Consider the following 19,100-nt stretch of genomic DNA (forward strand, 5'->3'; position numbering starts at 1 on the left):
GAAGGAAATGGAGAAACCTGTCCAACCAAAAACATAGAGACCCAGAAAACCTGAGCCTACTCCTTCACTATGGTGAATCACTAAAACAATACAGAAATACACCACAGAAAGAGAAGGAACAGCACGTCAGAAATCAGCTCAATGTAATTGAAGAATCCATAGAATCTAACCACTTCTGGGAAAATTAGAACACACTAAACAAACAAGAACACGAAGAGTCGCCTTTTATGTGATGATTTTACTACCGCTTGTGGGACATTTCCTTTGAAGGTATAAATAACAGACAGTGACTGACAGGTTGTCACACACGTCACAGTTACAAATAGTAGCTAGCTAGAAATTGCAAAGAAAAGCGAAGTTCCTTTATTGAGGTATGAGGGAAAGCTGTGTGCAAAGCATCGCTGTCTGGAAAGACTACAACTTGTCCTGACACTTCCAGACGAAGCATGAAGAGAAATATAGGAATATGTCTTCTGAGCAGAGGGCAAGTGCATCCAAAGAGTTGCTTCCTCAGTTGAAAAAGCAGCAGGAACTTTAAAGAAAAACTGCATTCAGAAAACAATGGAATTGCTGTGCACAAAACAATGGAATTGCTGTGCACAAAACAATGGAATTGCTGTCCACAAAACAATGGAATTGCTGTCCACAAAACAATGGAATTGCTGTCCACAAAACAATGGAATTGCTGTCCACAAAACAATGGAATTGCTGTGCACAAAACAATGGAATTGCTGTGCACAAAACAATGGAATTGCTGTGCACAAAACAATGGAATTGCTGTGCACAAAACAATGGAATTGCTGTGCACAAAACAATGGAATTGCTGTGCACAAAACAATGGAATTGCTGTCCACAAAACAATGGAATTGCTGTCCACAAAACAATGGAATTGCTGTGCACAAAACAATGGAATTGCTGTCCACAAAACAATGGAATTGCTGTCCACAAAACAATGGAATTGCTGTCCACAAAACAATGGAATTGCTGTGCACAAAACAATGGAATTGCTGTGCACAAAACAATGGAATTGCTGTCCACAAAACAATGGAATTGCTGTGCACAAAACAATGGAAAAAATGCTAAACATATCAAGCCATTCGTGACTAAATAATTAAATCATAATAATAATGAATTAAATAATGTTTCATTGACTCTGCAGCAATACTTTGCCCCGACAAGAAAGAGCTGTTTGAAAATGTTTCCCTGTCAAGACGAACAGTGTTGAGGACATCGCAGAAAATATGGAACCACAGTTGAAAGATAAAGGTAAAGGATTTCACCTATTGCTCCTTGGCCCTGGATGAGACCAGTGATGCACGTGACACGGCGCAGTTGTTGATATTCTTACGAGGTCATAACCCCAGACTTTGAAATTACATTGCTGTCAATGAAGAGCACAACCACAGGGGCAGATTTATTGGAGGAGGTTAATAAGTCTGTGGCAAAGCTGGGACTGAGTTTTGAAAAGTTATCCAGTATGACCACTGATGGCTGCCCAAATCTGACAGAAAGAAAACGTCTTTTGAAAAGGACACAAGATCAAGTAGCTGAGCTGAACTCAGTTAAAACAAAAATAGTCGCTATTCGTCTGCGAATGTGGTCCATGTTGTGGAAACAGTCACTAAAGTGGGAAACTTCAAAAGAGCAAAATCTTTAAACCACAGGCAGTTTGTCTCACTGTTGGATGAGGCAGAGTCCGGTCATGCAGATCTCCCCTGCCACACAAACATAAGAGATGGCTGAGTTTGGGGAAGGTGCTTAAAATGTTGTGGGTCCTGAAGTCGGAGATTGCGGAGTTTTTGCAATGAAAGGCAAATATGTGGATTTCCCTCAACTGCGAGATAAAGAATGGTTGGCTGATATTGCCTTCACCGTGGACATCATGGCCGTCATGAATGAACTGAATTCCAAACTACAAGGGATCGGCCATTTTGTACATCAGATGTACAGCCTTGTCAAAGCCTTCAAGGGAAAATGACTCCTCCTGACCCACCAAGTAGAAGACAACAATCTCACCCACCTTCTGACACTACTAGTCTGTTCCCTATCAGACGACCTTCTGACACTACTAGTCTGTTCCCTATCAGATGACACTACTAGTCTGTTCCCTATCAGACGACCTTCTGACACTACTAGTCTGTTCCCTATCAGACGACCTTCTGACACTACTAGTCTGTTCCCTATCAGATGACCTTCTGACACTACTAGTCTGTTCCCTATCAGATGACCTACCGACACTACTAGTCTGTTCCCTATCAGATGACCTTCTGACACTACTAGTCTGTTCCCTATCAGATGACCTTCTGACACTACTAGTCTGTTCCCTATCAGATGACCTACCGACACTACTAGTCTGTTCCCTATCAGATGACCTTCTGACACTACTAGTCTGTTCCCTATCAGATGACCTTCTGACACTACTAGTCTGTTCCCTATCAGATGACAACAATCTCACCTTCCTTCCGACACTACTAGTCTGTTCCCTATCAGATGACAACAACACCTTCCTTCCGACACTACTAGTCTGTTCCCTATCAGATGACCTTCCGACACTACTAGTCTGTTCCCTATCAGATGATGACACTACTAGTCTGTTCCCTATCAGATTACCTTCTGACACTACTAGTCTGTTCCCTATCAGATTACCTTCTGACACTACTAGTCTGTTCCCTATCAGATGACCTTCCGACACTACTAGTCTGTTCCCTATCAGATGACCTTCCGACACTACTAGTCTGTTCCCTATCAGATGACCTTCCGACACTACTAGTCTGTTCCCTATCAGATGACCTTCTGACACTACTAGTCTGTTCCCTATCAGATGACCTTCTGACACTACTAGTCTGTTCCCTATCAGATGACCTTCCGACACTACTAGTCTGTTCCCTATCAGATGACCTTCTGACACTACTAGTCTGTTCCCTATCAGATTACCTTGACACTACTAGTCTGTTCCCTATCAGATGACCTTCTGACACTACTAGTCTGTTCCCTATCAGATGACCTTCTGACACTACTAGTCTGTTCCCTATCAGATGACCTTCTGACACTACTAGTCTGTTCCCTATCAGATGACACTACTAGTCTGTTCCCTATCAGATGACACTACTAGTCTGTTCCCTATCAGATGACACTACTAGTCTGTTCCCTATCAGATGACCTTCTGACACTACTAGTCTGTTCCCTATCAGACGACACTACTAGTCTGTTCCCTATCAGATGACCTTCTGACAGTACTAGTCTGTTCCCTATCAGATGACCTGACACTACTAGTCTGTTCCCTATCAGACGACACGACACTACTAGTCTGTTCCCTATCAGACGACACTACTAGTCTGTTCCCTATCAGATGACCTTCAGACACTACTAGTCTGTTCCCTGTCAGATGACACTACTAGTCTGTTCCCTATCAGATGACCTACCGACACTACTAGTCTGTTCCCTATCAGATGACCTACCGACACTACTAGTCTGTTCCCTATCAGATGACCTTCTGACACTACTAGTCTGTTCCCTGTCAGATGACACTACTAGTCTGTTCCCTATCAGATGACCTACTGACACTACTAGTCTGTTCCCTATAAGATGACCTACCGACACTACTAGTCTGTTCCCTATCAGATGACACTACTAGTCTGTTCCCTATCAGATGACACTACTAGTCTGTTCCCTATCAGATGACAACAATCTCCCCACCTTCCGACACTACTAGTCTGTTCCTTATCAGATGACCTTCTGACACTACTAGTCTGTTCCCTATCAGATGACCTTCTGACACTACTAGTCTGTTCCCTATCAGATGACCTGACACTACTAGTCTGTTCCCTATCAGACGACACTACTAGTCTGTTCCCTATCAGATGACACTACTAGTCTGTTCCCTATCAGATGACACTACTAGTCTGTTCCCTATCAGATGACACTACTAGTCTGTTCCCTATCAGATGACCTTCTGACACTACTAGTCTGTTCCCTATCAGACGACACTACTAGTCTGTTCCCTATCAGATGACCTTCTGACAGTACTAGTCTGTTCCCTATCAGATGACACTACTAGTCTGTTCCCTATCAGATGACCTTCAGACACTACTAGTCTGTTCCCTGTCAGATGACACTACTAGTCTGTTCCCTATCAGATGACCTACCGACACTACTAGTCTGTTCCCTATCAGATGACCTGACACTACTAGTCTGTTCCCTATCAGATGACCTTCTGACACTACTAGTCTGTTCCCTATCAGATGACACTACTAGTCTGTTCCCTATCAGATGACCTACCGACACTACTAGTCTGTTCCCTATCAGATGACCTACCGACACTACTAGTCTGTTCCCTATCAGATGACACTACTAGTCTGTTCCCTATCAGATGACACTACTAGTCTGTTCCCTATCAGATGACAACAGTCTGACCCACCTTCTGACACTACTAGTCTGTTCCCTATCAGATGACCTTCCGACACTACTAGTCTGTTCCCTATCAGATGACACTACTAGTCTGTTCCCTATCAGATGACAACAGTCTGACCCACCTTCTGACACTACTAGTCTGTTCCCTATCAGATGACCTACGACACTACTAGTCTGTTCCTATCAGATGACACTACTAGTCTGTTGACAGATGACAACAGTCTGACCCACCTTCTGACACTACTAGTCTGTTCCCTATCAGATGACCTACTGACACTACTAGTCTGTTCCCTATCAGATGACCTTCTGACACTACTAGTCTGTTCCCTATCAGATGACCTTCTGACACTACTAGTCTGTTCCCTATCAGATGACCTTCTGACACTACTAGTCTGTTCCCTATCAGATGACCTTCTGACACTACTAGTCTGTTCCCTATCAGACGACCTTCTGACACTACTAGTCTGTTCCCTATCAGACGACCTTCTGACACTACTAGTCTGTTCCCTATCAGATGACAACAATCTCACCCACCTTCCGACACTACTAGTCTGTTCCCTATCAGACGACCTTCTGACACTACTAGTCTGTTCCCTATCAGATGACAACAATCTCACCCACCTTCCGACACTACTAGTCTGTTCCCTATCAGATGACAACAGTCTGACCCACCTTCCGACACTACTAGTCTGTTCCCTATCAGATGACAACAGTCTGACCCACCTTCCGACATCACTAGTCTGTTCCCTATCAGATGACAACAGTCTGACCCACCTTCCGACACTACTAGTCTGTTCCCTATCAGATGACAACAGTCTGACCCACCTTCCGACACTACTAGTCTGTTCCCTATCAGATGACAACAGTCTGACCCACCTTCCGACATCACTAGTCTGTTCCCTATCAGATGACAACAGTCTGACCCACCTTCTGACACTACTAGTCTGTTCCCTATCAGATGACAACAGTCTGACCCACCTTCTGACACTACTAGTCTGTTCCCTATCAGATGACAACAGTCTGACCCACCTTCTGACACTACTAGTCTGTTCCCTATCAGATGACCTGACACTACTAGTCTGTTCCCTATCAGATGATGACACTACCAGTCTGTTCCCTATCAGATGACACTACTAGTCTGTTCCCTATCAGATGACACTACTAGTCTGTTCCCTATCAGATGACACTACTAGTCTGTTCCCTATCAGATGACACTACTAGTCTGTTCCCTATCAGATGACCAGAGGGAGAAGTATACATCTCTGCTGTGTGCTTTGAACGGGGAGTTTTCTCATCGTTTTGAGGATTTCAAAGTGTTGGAAAATACATGTTGGTTTTCTCTCCTTTCACCTTCAATGTGGATAACGCTCCCACTGACCTGCAACTTGAGCTGATCGAGCTTCAGTCTGATGCAGTGATTGGAGAACTATTCAAAACAATGTCACTGAGGTTCTATGCATCTCTCGATGAACACAACTGTCTGAAGAATAGGAGTCAGCTCAGAAGATGTTTGGGTCAACCTATGCATGTGAACAGACAGATCATCTCTTACCGACTCTCTGACATCAGAAACTACACCTAGACTTCACTGCTCTCGTCAATGCCCATCAGACTCAAACTGATTGAGGAGTTTAAATGTCATTTTTCACACCAGCCTTCACTTTGGCTCCTCCTCCTGTCCAGGCGTTTGGCGTCGCCGGCCGTCTAGCTGCTGCCGAACCTGCTGCTGGCAACAAACGCCCTTCACTCATCAACCCCGGACTGGTCTCGTCATCATTACACACACCAGGTTCCAATCCCCACTCTATCACTGTATATACTGTTGAAGTCGGAAGTTTACATACACTTAGGTTGGAGTCATTAAAACTAGTTTTTCAACCACTCCACTAACTATCTTGTTAACAAACTATAGTTTTGGCATGACGGTTAGGACATCTACTTTGTCCATGACATAAGTAATTTTTCCAACAATTGTTTACAGACAGATTATTTCACTTACAATTCACTGTATCACAAGTCCAGCGGGTCAGAAGTTTACATCGACTAAGTTGACTGCGCCTTTATACAGCAAGGAAAATGACAGAAAATGATGTCATGTCTCTAGAAGCTTCTGATAGGCTAATTGACATCATTTGAGTCAATTGGAGGTGTACCTGTGGATGTATTTCAATGTCTACCTTCAAACTCAGTGCCTCTTTGCTTGCCATCATGAGAAAATCAAAAGAAATCAACCAAGACCTCAGAAAAAAATTGTAGACCTTCACACGTCTGGTTCACCATTGGGAGCAATTTCCAAAAGCCTGAAGGTACCACGTTCATATAATAATAAAATCATAAATAAACACCATGGGACCACGCAGCCGTCATACCGCTCAGGAAGGAGACACGTTCTGTCTCCTAGAAATGAACATACTTTGGTGCGAAAAGTGCAAATCAATCCCAGAACAACAGCAAAGGACCTTGTGAAGATGCTGGAGGAAACAGGTAATAAAAAGTATCTATATCCACAGTAAAATGAGTCCTATATTGACATAACCTGAAAGGACGCTCAGCAAGGAAGAAGCCACTGCTTCAAAACCGCCATAAAAAAACAGACTACGGTTTGCAACTGCACATGGGGACAAAGATTGTTCTTTTTGGAGAAATGTCCTCTGGTCTGATGAAACAAAAATAGAACTGTTTGGCCATAATGACCATCGTTATGATTGGAGGAAAAAGGGGGAGGCTTGCAAGCCGAAGAACACCATCCCAACTGTGAAACACAGGGGTGGCAGCATCATGTTGTGGGGGTTCTTTGCTACTGCTAGTGTACTGCTCCTGCAAGTGTACTGCTAGTGTACTGCTACTGCTACTGCTAGTGTACTGCTACTGCTAGTATACTGCTCCTGCTAGTGTACTGCTCCTGCTAGTGTACTGCTAGTGTACTGCTCCTGCTAGTGTACTGCTACTGCTAGTGTACTGCTACTGCTAGTATACTGCTCCTGCTAGTGTACTGCTAGTGTACTGCTAGTGTACTGCTCCTGCAAGTGTACTGCTAGTGTACTGCTACTGCTAGTGTACTGCTACTGCAAGTGTACTGCTAGTGTACTGCTCCTGCTAGTGTACTGCTACTGCTAGTGTACTGCTAGTGTACTGCTGCTAGTGTACTGCTAGTGTACTGCTACTGCTAGTGTACTGCTACTGCTAGTGTACTGCTAGTGTACTGCTAGTGTACTGCACAGTGTACTGCTACTGCTAGTGTACTGCTACTGCTAGTATACTGTCCTGCTAGTGTACTGCTAGTGTACTGCTACTGCTAGTGTACTGCTAGTGTACTGCTCCTGCTAGTGTACTGCTAGTGTACTGCTACTGCTAGTGTACTGCTACTGCTAGTGTACTGCTACTGCTAGTGTACTGCTACTGCTAGTGTACTGCTACTGCTAGTGTACTGTACTGCTAGTGTACTGTACTGCTAGTGTACTGCTCCTGCTAGTGTACTGCTAGTGTACTGCTACTGCTAGTGTACTGCTAGTATACTGCTCCTGCTAGTGTACTGCTAGTGTACTGCTCCTGCTAGTGTACTGCTAGTGTACTGCTACTGCTAGTGTACTGCTACTGCTAGTGTACTGCTCCTGCTGTACTAGTGTACTGCTACTGCTAGTGTACTGCTACTGCTAGTGTACTGCTAGTGTACTGCTAGTGTACTGCTAGTGTACTGCTACTGCTAGTGTACTGCTACTGCTAGTGTACTGCTAGTGTACTGCTCCTGCTAGTGTACTGCTCCTGCTAGTGTACTGCTAGTGCTAGTGTACTGCTAGTGTACTGCTACTGCTAGTGTACTGCTCCTGCTAGTGTACTGCTAGTGTACTGCTCCTGCTAGTGTACTGCTAGTGTACTGCTACTGCTAGTGTACTGCTACTGCTAGTGTACTGCTACTGCTAGTGTACTGCTCCTGCTAGTGTACTGCTACTGCTAGTGTACTGCTAGTGTACTGCTAGTGTACTGCTAGTGTACTGCTCCTGCTAGTGTACTGCTAGTGTACTACTGCTAGTGTACTGCTACTGCTACTGCTAGTGTACTGCTAGTGTACTGCTAGTGTACTGCTACTGCTAGTGTACTGCTAGTGTACTGCTAGTGTACTGCTACTGTACTAGTGTACTGCTACTGCTAGTGTACTGCTAGTGTACTGCTAGTGTACTGCTCCTGCTAGTGTACTGCTAGTGTACTGCTACTGCTAGTGTACTGCTCCTGCTAGTGTACTGCTAGTGCTAGTGTACTGCTAGTGTACTGCTAGTGTACTGCTACTGCTAGTGTACTGCTAGTGTACTGCTACTGCTAGTGTACTGCTCCTGCTAGTGTACTGCTAGTGTACTGCTACTGCTAGTGTACTGCTACTGCTAGTGTACTGCTACTGCTAGTGTACTGCTCCTGCTAGTGTACTGCTAGTGTACTGCTACTGCTAGTGTACTGCTACTGCTAGTGTACTGCTAGTGTACTGCTACTGCTAGTGTACTGCTACTGCTAGTATACTGCTCCTGCTAGTGTACTGCTAGTGTACTGCTAGTGTACTGCTCCTGCTAGTGTACTGCTAGTGTACTGCTACTGCTAGTGTACTGCTACTGCTAGTATACTGCTCCTGCTAGTGTACTGCTAGTGTACTGCTCCTGCTAGTGTACTGCTAGTGTACTGCTGCTACTGTACTGCTAGTGTACTGCTACTGCTAGTGTACTGCTCCTGCTAGTGTACTGCTAGTGTACTGCTCCTGCTAGTGTACTGCTAGTGTACTGCTACTGCTAGTGAACTGCTAGTGTAGTGCTACTGCTGTACTGCTAGTGTGTACTGCTAGTGTACTGCTCCTGCTAGTGTACTGCTAGTGTACTGCTACTGCTAGTGTACTGCTAGTGTACTGCTACTGCTAGTGTACTGTGTACTGCTGTGTAGTGTACTGCTAGTGTACTGCTAGTGTACTGCTACTGCTAGTGTACTAGTGTACTGCTACTGCTAGTGTACTGCTAGTGTACTGCTACTGCTAGTGTACTGCTCTGCTAGTATACTGCTCCTGCTAGTGTACTGCTGCTAGTGTACTGCTAGTGTACTGCTACTGTACTGCTACTGCTAGTGTACTGCTAGTGTACTGCTAGTGTACTGCTCCTGCTAGTACTGTACTGCTAGTGTACTGCTAGTGTACTGCTAGTGTACTGCTCCTGCTAGTGTACTGCTACTGCTAGTGTACTGCTACTGCTAGTGTACTGCTACTGCTAGTGTACTGCTAGTGTACTGCTACTGCTAGTGTACTGCTCCTGCTAGTGTACTGCTAGTGTACTGCTACTGCTAGTGTACTGCTACTGCTAGTGTACTGCTAGTGTACTGCTACTGCTAGTGTACTGCTACTGCTAGTGTGTACTGCTAGTGTACTGCTAGTGTACTGCTACTGCTAGTGTACTGCTAGTGTACTGCTAGTACTGCTACTGCTAGTGTACTGCTACTGCAAGTGTACTGCTACTGCTAGTGTACTGCTAGTGTACTGCTCCTGCTATGTGTACTGCTAGTGTACTGCTACTGCTAGTGTATTGCTACTGCTAGTGTACTGCTACTGCTAGTGTACTGCTAGTGTACTGCTAGTGTACTGCTAGTGTACTGCTAGTGTACTGCTGTGTACTGCTACTGCTAGTGTACTGCTCCTGCTAGTGTACTGCTAGTCCTGCTACTGTGTACTGCTACTGCTAGTGTACTGCTAGTGTACTGCTACTGTAGTGCTACTGCTAGTGTACTGCTCCTGCTAGTGTACTGCTAGTGTACTGCTCCTGCTAGTGTACTGCTGGCTAGTGTACTGCTAGTGTAGTGTACTGCTAGTGTACTGCTACTGCTAGTGTACTGTACTGCTAGTGTACTGCTCCTACTAGTGTACTGCTCCTGCAAGTGTACTGCTATTGTACTGCTACAGCTAGTGTACTGCTACTGCTAGTGTACTGCTCCTGCAAGTGTACTGCTAGTGTACTGCTACTGCTAGTGTAATGCTACTGCTAGTATACTGCTCCTGCTAGTGTACTGCTAGTGTACTGCTCCTGCTAGTGTACTGCTACTGCTAGTGTACTGCTACTGTACTGCTACTGCTAGTGTACTGCTACTGCTAGTGTACTGCTACTGCTAGTATACTGCTAGTGTACTGCTACTGCTAGTGTACTGCTACTGCTAGTGTACTGCTACTGCTAGTATACTGCTACTGCTAGTGTACTGCTACTGCTAGTGTACTGCTACTGCTAGTGTACTGCTACTGCTAGTGTACTGCTACTGTATACTGCTCCTGCTAGTGTACTGCTAGTGTACTGCTCCTGCTAGTGTACTGCTAGTGTACTGCTAGTGTACTGCTAGTGTACTGCTAGTGTACTGCTAGTGCTAGTGTACTGCTACTGCTAGTGTACTGCTACTGCTAGTATACTGCTCCTACTAGTGTACTGCTCCTGCAAGTGTACTGCTATTGTACTGCTACAGCTAGTGTACTGATACTGCTAGTGTACTGCTACTGCTAGTGTACTGCTCCTGCTAGTGTACTGCTAGTGTACTGCTACTGCTAGTGTACTGCTCCTGCTAGTGTACTGCTACTGCTAGTGTACTGCTCCTGCTAGTGTACTGCTACTGCTAGTGTACTGCTACTGCTAGTGTACTGCTAGTGTACTGCTGCTAGTGTACTGCTAGTGTACTGCTAGTGTACTGCTACTGCTAGTGTACTGCTCCTGCTAGTGTACTGCTAGTGTACTGCTCCTGCAAGTGTACTGCTAGTGTACTGCTACTGCTAGTGTACTGCTAGTGTACTGCTAGTGTACTGCTACTGCTAGTGTACTGCTAGTGTACTGCTCCTGCTAGTGTACTGCTAGTGTACTGCTCCTGCTAGTGTACTGCTACTGCTAGTGTTCTGCTCCTGCTAGTGTACTGCTAGTGTACTGCTACTGCTAGTGTACTGCTCCTGCTAGTGTACTGCTAGTGTACTGCTACTGCTAGTGTACTGCTACTGCTAGTGTACTGCTAGTGTACTGCTAGTGTACTGCTACTGCTAGTGTACTGCTACTGCTAGTATACTGCTCCTGCTAGTGTACTGCTCCTGCAAGTGTACTGCTATTGTACTGCTACAGCTAGTGTACTGCTACTGCTAGTGTTCTGCTCCTGCTAGTGTACTGCTAGTGTACTGCTACTGCTAGTGTACTGCTCCTGCTAGTGTAATGCTAGTGTACTGCTACTGCTAGTGTACTGCTCCTGCTAGTGTACTGCTAGTGTACTGCTACTGCTAGTGTACTGCTCCTGCTAGTGTACTGCTAGTGTACTGCTACTGCTAGTGTACTGCTACTGCTAGTGTACTGCTACTGCTAGTGTACTGCTAGTGTACTGCTCCTGCTAGTGTACTGCTCCTGCTAGTGTACTGCTACTGCTAGTGTACTGCTACTGGTAGTGTACTGCTAGTGTACTGCTAGTGTACTGCTAGTGTACTGCTAGTGTACTGCTACTGCTAGTGTACTGCTCCTGCTAGTGTACTGCTAGTGTACTGCTCCTGCTAGTGTACTGCTAGTGTACTGCTACTGCTAGTGTGTACTGTACTGCTAGTGTACTGCTACTGCTAGTGTGCTACTGCTAGTGTACTGCTACTGCTAGTGTACTGCTAGTGTACTGCTAGTGTACTGCTAGTGTACTGCTAGTGTACTGTGCTAGTGTACTGCTAGTGTACTGCTAGTGTACTGCTAGTGTACTGCTACTGCTAGTGTACTGCTCCTGCTAGTGTACTGCTAGTGTACTGCTCCTGCTAGTGTACTGCTAGTGTACTGCTACTGCTAGTACTGCTACTGCTAGTGTACTGCTACTGCTAGTGTACTGCTAGTGTACTGCTACTGCTAGTGTACTGCTACTGCTAGTGTACTGCTACTGCTAGTGTACTGCTAGTGTACTGCTCCTGCTAGTGTACTGCTCCTGCTAGTGTACTGCTAGTGTACTGCTAGTGTACTGCTACTGCTAGTGTACTGCTCCTGCTAGTGTACTGCTACTGCTAGTGTGTACTGCTAGTGTACTGCTCCTGCTAGTGTACTGCGCCTGCTAGTGTACTGCTCCTGCTAGTGTACTGCTAGTGTACTGCTAGTGTACTGCTAGTGTACTGCTCCTGCTATTGTACTGCTCCTGCTAGTGTACTGCTACTGCTAGTGTACTGCTACTGCTAGTGTACTGCTAGTGTACTGCTACTGCTAGTGTACTGCTCCTGCTAGTGTACTGCTCCTGCTAGTGTACTGCTCCTGCTAGTGTACTTCTACTGGTAGTGTACTGCTAGTGTACTGCTACTGCTAGTGTACTGCTACTGCAAGTGTACTGCTACTGCTAGTGTACTGCTAGTGTACTGCTACTGCTAGTGTACTGCTAGTGTACTGCTAGTATACTGCTACTGCAAGTGTAAGTGTACTGCTACTGCTAGTGTACTGCAAGTGTACTGCTACTGCTAGTGTACTGCTAGTGTACTGCTAGTGCTAGTGTACTGCTAGTGTACTGCTACTGCTAGTGTACTGGTACTGCTAGTGTACTGCTAGTGTACTGCTACTGCTAGTGTACTGCTCCTGCTAGTGTACTGCTACTGCTAGTGTGTACTGCTAGTGTACTGCTACTGCTAGTCTACTGCTAGTGTACTGCTACTGCTAGTATACTGCTTCTGCTAGTGTACTGCTAGTGTACTGCTACTGCTAGTGTACTGCTAGTGTACTGCTAGTGTACTGCTACTGCTAGTGTACTGCTACTGCTAGTGTACTGCTAGTGTACTGCTACTGCTAGTGTACTGCTACTGCTAGTGTACTGCTACTGCTAGTATACTGCTACTGCTAGTGTACTGCTAGTGTGTACTGCTAGTGTACTGCTACTGCTAGTGTACTGCTAGTCTACTGCTAGTGTACTGCTAGTGTACTGCTGGTCTAGTGCTACTGCTACTGCTAGTGTACTGCTACTGCTAGTCTACTACTAGTGTACTGCTAATCTACTGCTAGTGTACTGCTACTGCTAGTATACTGCTACTGCTAGTGTACTGCTAGTGTACTGCGACTGCTAGTGTACTGCTACTGCTAGTCTACTGCTAGTATACTGCTAGTGTACTGCTACTGCTAGTGTACTGCTAGTGTACTGCTACTGCTAGTGTACTGCTGGTCTACTGCTACTGCTACTGCTAGTGTACTGCTACTGCTAGTCTACTACTAGTGTACTGCTAGTCTACTGCTAGTGTACTGCTACTGCTAGTATACTGCTACTGCTAGTCTACTGCTAGTGTACTGCTACTGATAGTCTACTGCTAGTATACTGCTACTGCTAGTGTACTGCTAGTGGTCTGCTAGTGTACAGCTAGTATACTGCTACTGCTAGTCTACTGCTAGTGTACTGCTACTGCTAGTCTACTGCTAGTCTACTGCTAGTCTACTGCTAGTGTACTGCTACTGCTACTGCTAGTGTACTGCTAGTATACTGCTACTGCTAGTGTACTGCTACTGCTAGTGTACTGCTACTGCTAGTGTACTGCTAGTGTACTGCTACTGCTAGTGTACTGCTACTGCTAGTGTACTGCTAGTCTACTGCTACTGCTAGTGTACTGCTAGTGTACTGCTAGTGTACTGCTAGTCTACTGCTACTCTAGTGTACTGCTACTGCTACTGCTGCTAGTGTCTACTGCTAGTGTACTGCTACTGCTAGTCTACTGCTAGTGTACTGCTACTGCTAGTGTACTGCTAGTGTACTGCTACTGCTAGTGTACTGCTCCTGCTAGTGTACTGCTAGTGTACTGCTACTGCTAGTGTACTGCTCCTACTAGTGTACTCCTACTGCTAGTGTACTGCTAGTGTACTGCTACTGCTAGTCTACTGCTAGTGTACTGCTACTGCTAGTATACTGCTACTGCTAGTGTACTGCTAGTATACTGCTACTGCTAGTGTACTGCTAGTGTACTGCTAGTGTACTGCTACTGCTAGTGTACTGCTAGTGTACTGCTACTGCTAGTGTACTGCTACTGCTAGTGTACTGCTACTGCTAGTGTACTGCTACTGCTAGTATACTGCTACTGCTAGTGTACTGCTAGTGTACTGCTAGTCTACTGCTACTACTAGTGTACTGCTAGTCTACTGCTAGTGTACTGCTAGTGTACTGCTGGTCTACTGCTACTGCTACTGCTAGTGTACTGCTACTGCTAGTCTACTACTAGTGTACTGCTAATCTACTGCTAGTGTACTGCTACTGCTAGTATACTGCTACTGCTAGTGTACTGCTAGTGTACTGCGACTGCTAGTGTACTGCTACTGCTAGTCTACTGCTAGTATACTGCTAGTGTACTGCTACTGCTAGTGTACTGCTAGTGTACTGCTACTGCTAGTGTACTGCTAGTATATGCTTCTGCTAGTCTACTGCTAGTCTACTGCTAGTGTACTGCTACTGATAGTCTACTGCTAGTACTGCTACTGCTACTGTAGTGTACTGCTAGTGGTCTGCTAGTGTACAGCTAGTATACTGTTACTGCTAGTCTACTGCTAGTGTACTGCTACTGCTAGTCTACTGCTAGTCTACTGCTAGTGTACTGCTACTGCTACTGCTAGTGTACTGCTAGTATACTGCTACTGCTAGTGTACTGCTAGTGTTCTGCTAGTGCACAGCTAGTATACTGCTACTGCTAGTGTACTGCTACTGCTAGTGTACTGCTACTGCTAGTGTACTGCTAGTGTACTGCTACTGCTAGTGTACTGCTACTGCTAGTGTACTGCTAGTCTACTGCTACTGCTAGTGTACTGCTAGTGTACTGCTAGTGTACTGCTAGTCTACTGCTACTGCTACTGCTAGTGTACTGCTACTGCTAGTCTACTGCTAGTGTACTGCTACTGCTAGTCTACTGCTAGTGTACTGCTACTGCTAGTGTACTGCTAGTGTACTGCTACTGCTAGTGTACTGCTAGTGTACTGCTAGTGTACTCCACCCTCTCAGGGCTGTGCGTCTCAGACTCTGTCAGATCCTCCTCTCCACCCTCTCAGGGCTGTGCGTCTCAGACCCTGTCAGATCCTCCTCTCTACCCTCTCAGGGCTGTGCGTCTTAGACTCTGTCAGATCCTCCTCTCCACCCTCTCAGGGCTGGGCGTCTCAGGCTCTATCAGATCCTCCTCTCCACCCTCTCAGGGCTGGGCGTCTCAGGCTCTATCAGATCCTCCTCTTCACCCTCTCAGGGCTGGGCGTCTCAGGCTCTATCAGATCCTCCTCTCCACCCTCTCAGGGCTGGGCGTCTCAGGCTCTATCAGATCCTCCTCTTCACCCTCTCAGGGCTTTGCGTCTCAGACTCTGTCAGATCCTCCTCTCCACCCTCTCAGGGCTGGGCGTCTCAGGTTCTCCACACTACTGGACTGCATCCTACCTGGCAGTCCGCTTCTACCATATGAGGTGGAGAGGATCTTTGTCTGCACCACATACTCTCACTACTGTTTTCCCCCAGGGCTCGGTTCTTGGCCCTCTCCCGTCTGGACTACTGCAACTCGCTGTTGGCTGGGCTCCCTGCTTGTGCCATCAAACCCCTGCAACTAATCCAGAACGCTGCAGTCCACCTGGTGTTAAACCATCCCAAGTTCTCCCATGTCACCCTGCTCCTCTGCACCCTCCACTGGCTTCCAGTCCAAGCTCACATCCACTACCAGACCATGGTGCTTACCTACGGAGCAGCCAGAGGAACTGCCCCTCCCTACCTTCAGGCTCTGGTCAAACCCTACACCAACCCATCCACTACCAGACCATGGTGCTTACCTACGGAGCAGCCAGAGGAACTGCCCCTCCCTACCTTCAGGCTCTGGTCAAACCCTACACCAACCCATCCACTACCAGACCATGGTGCTTACCTACGGAGCAGCCAGAGGAACTGCCCCTCCCTACCTTCAGGCTCTGGTCAAACCCTACACCAACCCATCCACTACCAGACCATGGTGCTTACCTACGGAGCAGCCAGAGGAACTGCCCCTCCCTACCTTCAGGCTATGATCAAACCCTACACCCCAACCTGAGCACTCTGTTCTACCACCTCTGGTCTCTTGACTCTCCCTTCCCTACAGGAGGGCAGCTCCCACTCAGCCCAGTCCAAACTGTTCTCTGTCCTGGCACCCCAATGGTGGAACCAGCTTCCCCCTGAAGCTAGGACAGCAGAGTCCCTGCCCATCTTCCTTTTCAAACTGTATCTTAAATAATCCTCTGCCTCACCCTTAACCAGCACTTGACCCTCCCCCCTTTCTAACTCTGACTCTACTGATAGCTACTTTATTGAGGAAAAAATGTACTTTCTATGCCTGTGATATGTGGTTGTTCCACCTAGCTACTGTTGTTCCACCTAGCTACAATTGTTCCACCTAGCTACTGTTGTTCCACCTAGCTAGAGTTGTCCCACCTAGCTAGGGAATAGGGCCCTGGTCTATAGTAGTGCAGTATATAGGGAATAGGGCTCTGGTCTATAGTAGTACCACTATATAGGGAATAGGGCCCTGGTCTATAGTAGTGCAGTATATAGGGAATAGGGCTCTGGTCTATAGTAGTACCACTATATAGGGAATAGGGCCCTGGTCTATAGTAGTACCACTATATAGGGAATAGGGCCCTGGTCTATAGTAGTGCAGTATATAGGGAATAGGGCTCTGGTCTATAGTAGTACCACTATATAGGGAATAGGGCCCTGGTCTATAGTAGTGCACTATATAGGGAATAGGGCTCTGGTCTATAGTATTGCACTATATAGGGAATAGGGCTCTGGTCTAAAGTAGTGCACTATATAGGGAATAGGGCCCTGGTCTACAGTAGAACACTATGTAGGGAATAGGGCTCTGGTCTAAAGTAGTGCATTATATAGGGAATAGGGCCCTGGTCTGTAGTAGTGCACTATATAGGGAATAGGGCCCTGGTCTACAGTAGAGCACTATATAGGGACTAGGGCTCTGATCTATAGTAGTGTACTATATAGGGAATAGGGCTCTGGTCTATAGTAGTGCACTATATAGGAATAGGGCTCTGGTCTACAGTAGAACACTATATAGAGAATAGGGCTCTGGTCTACAGTAGAACACTATATAGAGAATAGGGCTCTGGTCTACAGTAGAACACTATATAGGGAATAGGGCACCTTTTGGGTCACATCCTCTGTGACTCAGAAAATGTTGTAGCTTTCTAACTAATGATGTATTGAGAGACTACAGGAGCTGTTGGGTCTAGAAAACCAACATAACACTGAGATGGGAAATATACTCTACAAGACAGTTAGCTACTTTAAATCAACGTTAAACTGCTCAGCCTAAATAAAGACTGCTTCCAGATCTGTTTGATACCCAGGATAAAAGAAAGGACATAACAATGATAAAACGTGGTATGGAACAGTATGAATTCAGCCAATTATCCGCCTCCTATCCCTGTTAAACAGCCAATTATCAGCCTCCTATCTCTGTTAAACAGCCAATTATCAGCCTCCTATCCCTGTTAAACAGCCAATTATCAGCCTCCTATCCCTGTTAAACAGCCAATTATCAGCCTCCTATCTCTGTTAAACAGCCAATTATCAGCCTCCTATCCCTGTTGAACAGCCAATTATCAGCCTCCTATCTCCGCTAAACAGCCAATTATCCAGACATCTCAATTGTGTGTGTGTGTGTGTGTGTGTGTGTGTGTGTGTACCCATCAGGAAGCCAACTTTAGGTTTCTTCCTGTCTGTAGGATACGCTAAACAGCCAATTATCCAGACATCTCAATAGGTTTGTTCATGCTGGTACAACCACTGAAAAACTGTGTGTGTGAGGGTGAGCATGTGTGAGAGGGAGAGAGAGTGTGTGAGAGAGAGAGAGAGAGAGAAAGAGTGAGTGTGTGTGTGTGTGAGAGAGAGAGAGAGAGTGTGTGTCTGTGTGTGAGAGAGATTGTGTGTGTGTGTGAGAGAGAGAGTATGTGTACATACCCATCAGGAAGACAACTTTAGGTTTCTTCCTGTCTGTAGGATACCCTGAAAGAGGAAAGGGGCAGGTTTCAGTATCGGAGTCGATAACACAACACTCCTACTGACTAAGACTTTGAAACAGTGTAGAGCATCAGCAAAGTGGCCTGTCTCTGCCTGCCTGTCTCTGCCTGCCTGTCTCTGTCTGTCTGCCTGTCTGTCTGCCTGCCTGCCTGTCTCTGCCTGCCTGTCTCTGCCTGCCTGTCTCTGCCTGCCTGTCTCTGCCTGCCTGTCTCTGCCTGCCTGTCTCTGTCTGCCTGCCTGCCTAGCTCCTCTTTCTCTCTTCTGCTTTCCCTCTCTCTCTCTCTGTCTCTCTGCATGCTGGGAGTGTTTGGTGCATGCTGGGAATTGTATGAGTGAGTGTGAGCGTTGTCTGGAGTTAAATGTTTTTCCTTTTCTTGGTGGTTTGCCTTTTTCCATACATGATTAAGGTTATCATCATTTTTATTTTTGTGGTAGAATTAAGTACATCATATTTCTTGTCGGAATTGCCCTGGTTTTGGCGGGGATGGCGACCCACACGGGGACGCCATCCCTGTCACTTCCCACACGGGGACGCCATCCCTGTCACTTCCCACACGGGGACGCCATCCCTGTCACTTCCCACACGGGGACGCCATCCCTGTCACTTCAGCAACGGCTGTAGGTGTGTTACTGAAGCCACTGTTACTGTGGAGGAGTTTCTCCGTCTGAGACTTTATCCGCATTGAGGATGAATA

At 46.3% G+C, this 19,100-nt stretch overlaps 1 protein-coding gene across 1 annotated transcript in view; it reads right to left on the reverse strand.

Annotated features, from left to right (window-relative positions):
• Positions 1 to 19,100, reverse strand: part of LOC121844590 (adenylate kinase isoenzyme 1-like) — a gene marked incomplete at its 5' end in the record, with an annotated part of 97,289 nt that overhangs the window by 42,777 nt on the left and 35,412 nt on the right. Inside the window, 1 exon segment of the mRNA XM_042314854.1 lies at positions 18,346 to 18,390. Within this exon segment, the coding sequence (XP_042170788.1) occupies positions 18,346 to 18,390 (45 nt within the window).

The sequence above is a fragment of the Oncorhynchus tshawytscha genome, unplaced genomic scaffold (genome assembly GCF_018296145.1).
Source record: "Oncorhynchus tshawytscha isolate Ot180627B unplaced genomic scaffold, Otsh_v2.0 Un_contig_5516_pilon_pilon, whole genome shotgun sequence".
Classification (NCBI taxonomy): Eukaryota; Metazoa; Chordata; class Actinopteri; order Salmoniformes; family Salmonidae; genus Oncorhynchus; species Oncorhynchus tshawytscha.